The 10,119-nt window shown below is 42.1% G+C and overlaps 1 protein-coding gene across 1 annotated transcript in view; it reads left to right on the forward strand.

Moving 5' to 3' along the window:
- The first annotated feature begins 544 nt into the window (after positions 1-544).
- VKORC1L1 (vitamin K epoxide reductase complex subunit 1 like 1) overlaps positions 545-10,119 on the forward strand; it is a 67,349-nt gene continuing 57,774 nt past the window's right edge. The window contains exon 1 of the mRNA XM_025425718.3: positions 545-809. Within this exon, the coding sequence (XP_025281503.1) occupies positions 616-809 (194 nt within the window). The 5' untranslated portion in view covers positions 545-615. The remainder of the gene's footprint in view (positions 810-10,119) is intronic.

Consider the following 10,119-nt stretch of genomic DNA (forward strand, 5'->3'; position numbering starts at 1 on the left):
GCATGGCTCTGGAGCTCTGGGCATTGGCCAGGGATAATTTGGATTGGGTCAAAAAATATCAAATAATAATGACAGGAAAGGAAAATACGCTGGCAATTGATGATCACCCCTCCCCGGGGGGAGGGGCCGAGGGCTCCCTCAGTCCCGCAGGCTGGTGTCTTTGGAATTTATTCTTCAGTGCCCCCTGCCCCTTTCGCCCCTCAAGCCCCGCCCCGCCCCTCCGGCCCCGCCCCTCCCGGCCCCGCCCCTCCCGGCCCCGCCCCCTCGGTCCTGCCCGCCGCGCGCGCCGCGCCGCCTCAGTCTCCGCCTGCCGGGCCGGCCTCCCGACGGTTGCGCGCCCCGCCCCTCCCTCCGCGCCCGCGCGCGCCTTCTCCGCCCCGCCGGGCCCTCTCCTTTCGGGGCGGTTGGGCCGCGGGCCTGTGGGGGCGGGGCCCAGAGGAGGCGGTAGAGCCAATGGGGCGCGGCGGCGGCGGCGGCGGTGGCGGCGGCGGCGGAGGCGGCGGCGGCGGCGGCGGCGGCTGGGTCGGGCCCCGACGGGCGGCGGCGGCTGAGGTGGAGGCGGAGGGAGGCGGCGGCGGCGAAGGCGGCGGCGGCGGCGGCGGCGGCGGGGGGAAGATGGCGGCGCCCGTCCTGCTGAGAGTGTCGGTGCCGCGGTGGGAGCGGGTGGCCCGGTACGCAGTGTGCGCCGCCGGGATCCTGCTCTCCATCTACGCCTACCACGTGGAGCGGGAGAAGGAGCGGGACCCCGAGCACCGGGCCCTCTGCGACCTGGGGCCCTGGGTGAAGTGCTCCGCCGCCCTGGCCTCCAGGTAGCCCGGCGGGGGGAGCGGGCCGGGAGCGGCCGAGCGCGGGGAGGGCGGAGGCTGGGGGTGGGGAGCGCGCGGCGGGAGCTCGGGCCTGGGGGGTGGCGGGGACCGGGCCGCGGGGGGACCGACGGCGCTGCGAGGTGGCCGGGGCGGGGGGCTGCGGCCCGCGGCCCGCGGGAGGGCCGCGGGGGTGGCGGTGGCGGGGCGGCGAGACGGCGAGGACGGATGAGGTGGCGGAGGCAGCCGGGAGGCCGGAGCGCGCCGGGAGCACTTGGGCAGGCTGGGGCCGGCCGGGAAGGAGCGCCAGGGCTCGCCGAGGGTGGGTCCCGGCCGGCTGGACAGATTTCCCAGTTGTGGCGGGCGGAGCTGGGTCGGGAGTGTGGGACCCTGCGCGGGGGAGCCGCGAGGTCACCGTCCGCCGCTCGTGCCGGCTGGTTGCAGCCCGAGGCTGTGCGGCCGGCGTGGGCTCGGGGCTTGCCTTCCCACCGTCTCCCCGCTGCTAGGACAGGTGTTTCTGTGGTCAGGCCTCTTTGTACTCAGCGCTAAGGAGAATTTGCAGACTTCTTGAGACGGTGACATTTGCAGACAGACACGAATTTGACCCTACTCTGGAAGAAGATACCGGCACTTAACATATCTGATTTCTTGGATTCCCCCTCGTTTATTTCCGTGCGCCCAAGAGGGGGAATTGGCCTGACTTTGGGTCTAGTTAAAGCTTTCTTTACCTAAAATAGAGGGGTATGTCAAGTGTAGTCAATAGAGGGGCATTAGGTAGACTTTTAAACATTGTAGATTAATGTAATGGGAAACTCATAGAAGATTAAAAATACACACCTTGCCTAAGTAGAGGGATTGGTTTGTTTTACTGATAGCTTCAAGTTTTTAAAAATGTTCTAGTGATTTATCTGTCACATTCTGTTTTCTGCACTAGGTTTTCCTAGGCAAGTTAGTTTGGAAAAGAAGAGGAATTTACATCCTGAAGTGGCTGCTTTTTTTTTTTTTTAAGAGGAGAGTTCATTAAAAGTAGCAAACGTAAAATAAATGACTTCAAAATTGATAGGTTGCAATTTTTATAGAGACATGCTTAATATGTTGCATTTCTTAACAGTAGTTATATTCAAGCAGTTCCCCCCCCCCCCCCCCCGTTGATCTGTAAATTGCTAGGTAGACGGTAATGTATAGCTCACTAGTTTATTTTGACCTACATATTGGTGATTACATGAACAAGCAAGCATTGGAGTTTGTCTTGTTATTGTTTACAAACTTCAGGTTGCCAATCTTTTTCTTTCCACTTAGAGGGTTCTGTCTCATTTGCCCTTAAACCAAAATCCTGTGCTTTAGTGGGAAAATAGTCATCATTATTGCTACATTAAACACATGTTTAAAATGTAGATATTAGTTAACAGTTACAATCTATCAATGTGACAGAAAGCTCACATTTTTGGTTGGGTATTTTGAACCAAGTCAGTAGACTTAATAGATTCAGCATCCCTTTGAGAACCACAGAGTGTATTTTATGCAAACATTTGTATGTTTATTTCACTTCCAATGGAAAGGACTTTTATACTTAAAAGTTCCTCGCACCCAAAGTTACTTGAATGAATATGTAGTGAAGAGTCCATCCAGCAGTAGATTTCAAGTGATTTTTAAGAAAAGGAAATAATAACTTTTGATACTAGATTAGTATGCAGTTTAGGCAGATTTATCACCAATTTTAGATTTGCAAATGTTGTAGCCTATAATAAATTAAACTGGACCTTTTAACTTGTGGGCATGGAAAGAGTGCTTTATGTTATTCAAACTGTATGATTAAATTTTTAAAATTGACTTTCCTTTAAAAAGGAGTGTTTTTGAATCATGCAATAAGTATAGACTATAAATATTTTCACATATCCTTTAAGATCCATGTTTTTGTGCCCTTCTAAAAAAATTTTTTTAAAGATTTTATTTATTTATTTATTCATGAGAGACACACACACACACACACACAGAGGCAGAAACATAGGCAGAGGGAGAAGCAGGCTCTCTGCCGGGAGGCCGATATGGGACTTGATCCCGCAGACGCTCAACCACTGAGCCACCCAGTAGTCCCTCTTTTTTAAATTTTTAGTAAAGCACCATAAAATAAATAACATCAAGTAGAATATTGAGTATATATGTATAGTAAGTATATATAAGTATATAAGTAAGACTAAAAATAAGTGGATCTCATCATAGGGTTTTTTTTTTAAGATTTTATTTATTTATTTGACAGAGCACAAGCAGGAGGGGTGGCAGGTAGAGAGAGAGGGAGTAGTAGGCTTTCTGCTGAGGGGGAGCCTGATGTGGGGCTCAATCCCAAGACCCTGGGATCCTGACCTGAGCAGAAGGTAGATGCTTAACCCACTAAGCCACCCAGACACCCCTCTTTATAGTTTTTTTTCTTTATAGTTTTAAATGTGAATTTAATATGTTGTGATTGGAACTAATGTTTAATTGTGTAGCTGTGTACACAAAATATTTTAAATCCAGTGTTCTCTAAAGGAGGATAGGTAAGAAATAAGACATGGCTAACAAAAAAAAATAAAATAAAAATAAAAATAAAAAAAAAAAAGACATGGCTAACAAAAGGAGTTTATTTTCCATAAATAAAGTTTATTTTCCATAAAATTATTTTCAAGACATTTATTCAGTTTGATCAGCCTGTTTATAGACTACTTGCAAAACTACATATATGTATATGCCATATATATGTGTGTGTGTGTATGTATATATATATTTAATGGAGGTTCAGAAATTTGGAAATTAAAATGGCTTGAGTCCGATTTATAGACCAGTTTTTTTTTTGGAATAGGGAGAATAAACATCATTAAAAGTTTTTGTTTTGTCAGAATGGCTTTAAATAAAATCACATTATTGGAGACCTCAAGTAATTCTTTTTATTTGACTTCAGTATTGTTGTTACTTAGCAGAAGTATTAAAAAATATGACTATTTTAGGAAAAGAAAGTCTGAGCCCAGGTTAGAGGGAGTAGAATTGCAGATAAAGGATAAGAAAAATTATGTGATTTAAAGAATCCTGAGGAGAGTCCTCTACCAGAACCCACTGTTAACTCATGTGACTTTGGATTGCTAAAACCCACTTTATTTGCATTTCTCAATCCTTAACTCTCTTGATCCAAATAGAATAGAGATTAATGAGAGAATCTTGAAGGATGTGTGTGTGTAAAGTCCTCAAGTATTTTGGGAGCCAACTCTCTAAGGGAGTAATTCCCAGACTTTGGATTTCTTTCCTTTCCTTTTTTTTTTTGAATTTTACTTTTAAGTAATTTCTGCACCCAGTGTGGGGCTCAAACTCACAACCCAGAGATCAAGAGTCACAATGTTCCACTGATTGAGCCAGCCAGGTTTCCCCCAGACTTTGGATTTCAAAAGGAATCCACCCCCCCCCCCCACCCAAATTGGGAGGGTGCAGTGGAGTTGCCAGTTTTTCTGTTTGTTTGTTGTGTTTTTTTTTTTGGCCAGGTCTAGCCAATAAAAACAGCAACAGTAACTCACATCACTAGCTACTTTCACCATCATTTCATTTAAAGAAAGGATATTTTAACTCAATTTGTAGACAGAATTTCAGAATAGAAGAATCAACTAGCTTTATTAAAAGATTTTCTTTTTTTTAATTAATTATTATTATTAATTATTTATTATTATTTATTTATTTATTTTTATGATAGTCACAGAGAGAGAGAGAGAGGCAGAGACACAGGCAGAGGGAGAAGCAGGCTCCATGCACCGGGAGCCCGATGTGGGACTCGATCCTGGGTCTCCAGAATCGCGCCCTGGGCCAAAGGCAGGCGCCAAACCGCTGCGCCACCCAGGGATCCCAAAAGATTTTCTTTCTTCTCCTTATTTTTCCTCATTTTTATATAAATCAGTAAATAGTCTGTTGCAAAGCTGCATCAGTTTCCCAGTCAACATTAAATAACCCTCATCTGGTACAGAGCTCAGATCCAAAGATTCTGGGTGGGCTCCTACCTCTGCTACTTGTTAGGCTGTGGTCTCAAGCAAGTCACTTATCTTCACGGAGCCTCAGTTGCTTTTTGTGTTAAATGGGGCTGTTAATACCTACTTTGCCAGATGAATAGTGAGATTAATCATGATATAAAGAATAAATACCTGGATGATACCTGGAATAAATTATATACTTAGTTATAGCTATTATCATTGATTGGAGGTATCACCTTTTTTTGCAGTCTCTGATAATAAATGCCTCTAAGTAGTATAAGTTTTTTGTTTTAGTTATAGTCATTTATGTATTTTTTAAAATACATAATTTATGAGGGAGGTAGAGGGATAAGCAGGCTCCCTGCAAGGAGCCCAATGTGGAGTACGACTCAGGACTCTGGGATCATGCCCTGAGCTGCAGGCAGACTCTAAAACACTGAGCCCCCCAGGCGTCCATGTGCAAAGTATTCTTGATAGGTATTTTCTGCAAGTTACATTAGACCCCCTCTTTTTAAAATAAATTTATTTATTCATAAGAGACACACAGAAGCAGAGACATAGGCAGAGGGAGAAGCAGGCTCCCCTCAGGAAACCTGATGTGGGACTTGATCCCAGGACCCTGGGATCACGACCTGAGCCAAAGGCAGACGCTCAACCACTGAGCCACTTAGGTGCCCCAGGTCCCCTTCTAAAAAGGATTTTTATGTTAAGATTAGCACAAGTGATCCTTAAAGATTAATAGGCTTGACAATTCTACATTTTTAAAATAGCGTTTGAAAACTATCAATTCCTCAAAAAGTTGCCTTCTTTTGCAAAATGTTGAACTAGTACCTCTCATGGCTTAAAAAAAGGAGTAGTGCCATCTACTTACTACCTCTTTTATTGAGATCTATTTTTTTAAGATCTTTTTTTAATTATTTTTTTAAGATCTTATTTATTTATTCATGAGAGACACAGAGAGAGAGGCAGAGACATAGGCAGAAGGAGAAACAGGCTCCGTACGAGGAGCCCGATATGGGACTTGACCCTGGAACCCCAAAATCATGACCTGAGCCAAAGGCAGATGCTTAAGCACTGTGCCACCCAGGCATCCCTTTTTTTCTTTTTTTAAAGTAAGCTCTATTGCTCAACATGGGGCTTAAACTCATGACCCCAACTGAGCCAGCCAGGTACCCTGAGATCTTACATTTTTAGAATAGAACCTAGAAGTCTTTGCTGCCCCTTGCTTTGTCCACCTAGACTCAGAGGTTAAACAGCTTGCCCAAGGTAACAATTAATGGCAAATGGGGACTAGAAGCCTAGCTTCCAAAGTACTTATTTAAGGACTGCCCCCCCCCATTCTTTTCAGTTGAATTTTTTTTTTTAAGATTTTATTTATTCATGAGAGAGACACAAAGAGAGGCAGAGACATAGGCAGAGGGAGAAGCAGGCTCTCCGTAGGGAACCCAATGCGGGACTCCATCCCAGGACCCTGGGATCTCGTCCCGAGACAAAGGCAGAGGCACACGCTCAACCACTGAGCCACCCAGGCATCCCTCTTTTTTTTTTTTTTAAGATTTTATTTATTTGTTCATTTGTTCATGAGAGATACAGAGAGAGAGGTAGAGATGCAGGCAGAGGGAGAAACAGGCTCCCCATAGGGAGCCTGACGTGGGATTTAATCCCTGGACCCCCAGGATCATGACCTGAGCCAAAGGCAGATGCTCAACCGCTGAGCCACCTAGCCGCCCCTTCAGTTGAATTCTTGTATAGATAATGCTTCACATTCAAAGATACTAAAGCAAACATGGTGAATAGTCTTTTTCATACCCCTTCACTCTGACTTGAAGTTCTCCCTCTCCGTAAGCAGCTGTGAAACTTTCCAGAGCCATTTTATGCATATACAAGCATAAATATGACCATATTTTTCTTCCCATTTTTAAACAAAGTTATCATGTTATACATTCTGATCTATACCCTACTTTTTGCTAGCATTCTTTCCATCACCATATGTATTTAAGTGCTTATATTCGTACTTGGTGCAATGTTAATAACTGCTAGTATGTAAAAGAAAATTTGTTCTAGAAGTTAGTTTTGACTAATAAAATATTGGTTCTTATGTTATTGTTTCTTGGTCTGGAAATTTCAGAAGCAGTATGAACTTAGAGTATAAGAGGAAAGAATACATTACGAAGAGTAACTGGACTGCCATGTGTTAGAGATAACTGTTAATATGTAAGATAATGTTTACTGTGTGCAAAGCAGTGTTCTAAATGCTTTACTAATTTAATTCTCATAACAGTCCTATGAGGTGCTTTTTTTTTTTAAGATTTTATTTATTTATTTATGAGATACAGAGAGAGAGCGAGAGGCAGACACACAGGCAGAGGGAGAAGCAGGCTCGGCTCCATGCAGGGAGCCCGACGTGGGACTCGATCCTGGGTCTCCAGGATCAGGCCCTGGGCCGAAGGCGGTGCTAAACCACTGAGCCACCCGGGCTGCCCCTATGAGGTGCTTTTATCACCATTTTACAGATGAGAAAACTGAGGCACACAGAACGTAACTGAAAGTTGATTTAGATAGTACGGTGGCAGAAGCCTGATTCTAACCCAAGCAACCTGTCTCAAAAGTCCAAGCTCTTTGCTACTACTTTGAATTCCATTTAGATATGATATTGATCAAGTGATACCTATATTAGCCAAATATTTAAAACTATGCAAGCATTGGTGCCTTTTTTTTAACATCTGTATGCCAAAAAATGCCTAGATTTTGCATTATAGCTTTTACTTGTTTAGAGCAATTTTTGGAAAAGCAAGGACATTATTATGAAGGCGTGGTATTCAAGAAGTTTCTGGAGTATTTGCTTTCGAAGCCTAAACTTGTGAAGACAAGGCATTTGTCTCACCTAGTTAGTGAACAGGCATGCAGAGGGGTGAGCTATCAGGAAGACTTAGCAGAATTGCTAAGAGAAGGAAGATAAGGGCATCTAGGCACCTGGGGTGGGAGGGGAAATTGGTTTGAATTTGTACTAGGGTGGGGAAGCTCTTTCCGAGAGAGGTGTTGAGTCATGGATCCACTGTACATAGAATCAGAAGAATTGGACCTGGGGTGTGGTGCTGGCTAAACTACGATACAGAAGTAGAATTTAAGAGGGATTCATTTCCTTGATGATGTGGAAGACTCCAGGGAACAGCAAGAAGAAAAGCAGAAGATGGTGGCCATTTGAAGGAATAGCAAGTGGTCCTATTTGAATGATAGACCCACTTGGGTGGAGAAAGGACTGGAATCTAGAGCTTGTCCAGAAAAATGCAAAACCAGGCATTCTTGTAAACCACATGCTCTTGTAAACATGGACAAGACTTATACACACTGATCCTGGGGTTTCTCTTCTCTGTAGTATTTATATTCAGTTGTACTAGACAGGTATTAGATGTTCAGTTTCCAAAATTCATTCCCCCCAACTCCTAGTTCTGTGGCAGTGCAGCAGGGATTTCATAAGCATTTGATTCACATTTTAACATGTTAAACTTTAAAACATTTATAAGCATGTATATATTTTCAAATGTATAACATGCTAAATCAGTAGAGACCACTGATTTATACCACCAGGTTATCTCAATGGTGTTATGCTAGATGAAAAAAAAGTGCCAGTCTTTAAAGGTTACACACTATATGAATCCATTTATATAACATTATTGAAATAACAAAATTATAGTGATGGAGAACAGATTAGTAGTTGCCAGAAAGTTCAGAATTGGGGAAAGGGTGGCTTGGTTAAGGAAGGTAGCATAAGGGAGCCTTGTGGGGAAGGAATATTCTGTATTTTAATTGTGGTTACACTGAAGCTACAACTAATAAAATTGCAAACTGGTGAAGTCTCAGTAAACTCTAGATTGTACTAAGGTTAGTTTCTTGGTTGTGGTATTGTACTCTAGTTATGCAAGGGAGGTTTGGTGAAGTGTGTTAGGGACCATCCTGTGCATTTTTTTTTTTTTTTTTGCAAATTCTTGTGATTTATAGTTATTTTAAGATAAAAAGTAAAAAAGCAATTATTTAGAATATTTGAGGGAAAATAAGCAAAAGGAAAAAAATAAAAATATCCATAATGCCAACACTCAGGATTGCTTTCTGTGTGTAGATACTTGAATTTTTAAGAAGACTACTGATTAGGATTATAGCTTTATATTGGTATTTAAAAAATTCAGGCTAGTGCTTGTTTGCTCTTGTAAAATTATATCAGCAAATTCACTACTATAGAACTCTCATTGCTTTATGGTATAACATGTGACTGCCTTATGCATAATATACTGATGTCTTGATTATACAATTTATTCTTAGAGATTTAACTTAGAAATGTTCTTCTACTTAGACTTTTGGACAGGTACAATAAAAGCCTTAGAGCATTAATGTACTATTAAAAAAAGATTAGCATTTGCAACTGCTAATCTCTTTGGATCAGGTTTTTCTTGATACTGTGCAATCAGAACAGAACAAGTCTGACCGCCCCCAATTATCCATAACTTAAATAAAGTTTGTGTTAATCAAAAGACCTTCATTGTAAATGTTATAAACTTGAGCTTTTAAAATATACTGATAGAATGAAATACTGTTTTAATCTGTTTTTCAGTATAGATTCACATAAAATTTCATTTGGAAAAACATTCTTTTGCCAAAAAATTCTTTTAAACCATTAGATTATAAACTACAGTTTCTTTTGTTATAAAGCATCTGTAATTTAGGGGAATGTCAAGATGCTGTTGTCCTCTTGTGTGATAATTGGCCTTTTCAAAGAGAATCATTGTTTTTGAGAAGTAAAATCATGGAAGATCCATGACAAAATAAGAATTAAAAGTGGAGTATAATCAATTCTTCTGCTTTTAAAAGTTTAATTTACTTCTGCTTGTGCATTATGCTAAGAGTAAAGATCACAGTCATTAAAGCAAGAGTACCTGGATTGAATTCTTGGCTGCATAATTTGGTCTCTCTTCTCAGTTTCCACTTCATAAAATGAGGGTAACAGTAGTGTCTAACCCAGGATTATTGGGAATATGAAGTACACCAATCCATCAGTATGTATAAACAGTCTTAGCACAGTGCCTGGCACAAAAGTAAGTGCTCGTAGATGTAGCTAATATTTAAAAAAATGGTTGAGATCATATTGTACATATATCTTTTTTCCCCTCATATATCTTTTTTCCCCTCATTTAACAGGTCACAACTATTTTTTCTTGTTCTTAAAAATTCTACTAGTAATGAGTGTAAGAGAATGTTAGGAGCCCTGTACCCTTGTCATTGGGTATTCTCATTATTTAGACCTTTATGAATTTGTTTTATGGAAAATATCGTCTCTGGCA

Source organism: Canis lupus, chromosome 6, assembly GCF_003254725.2.
Source record: "Canis lupus dingo isolate Sandy chromosome 6, ASM325472v2, whole genome shotgun sequence".
In the NCBI taxonomy this organism is placed as follows: Eukaryota; Metazoa; Chordata; class Mammalia; order Carnivora; family Canidae; genus Canis; species Canis lupus.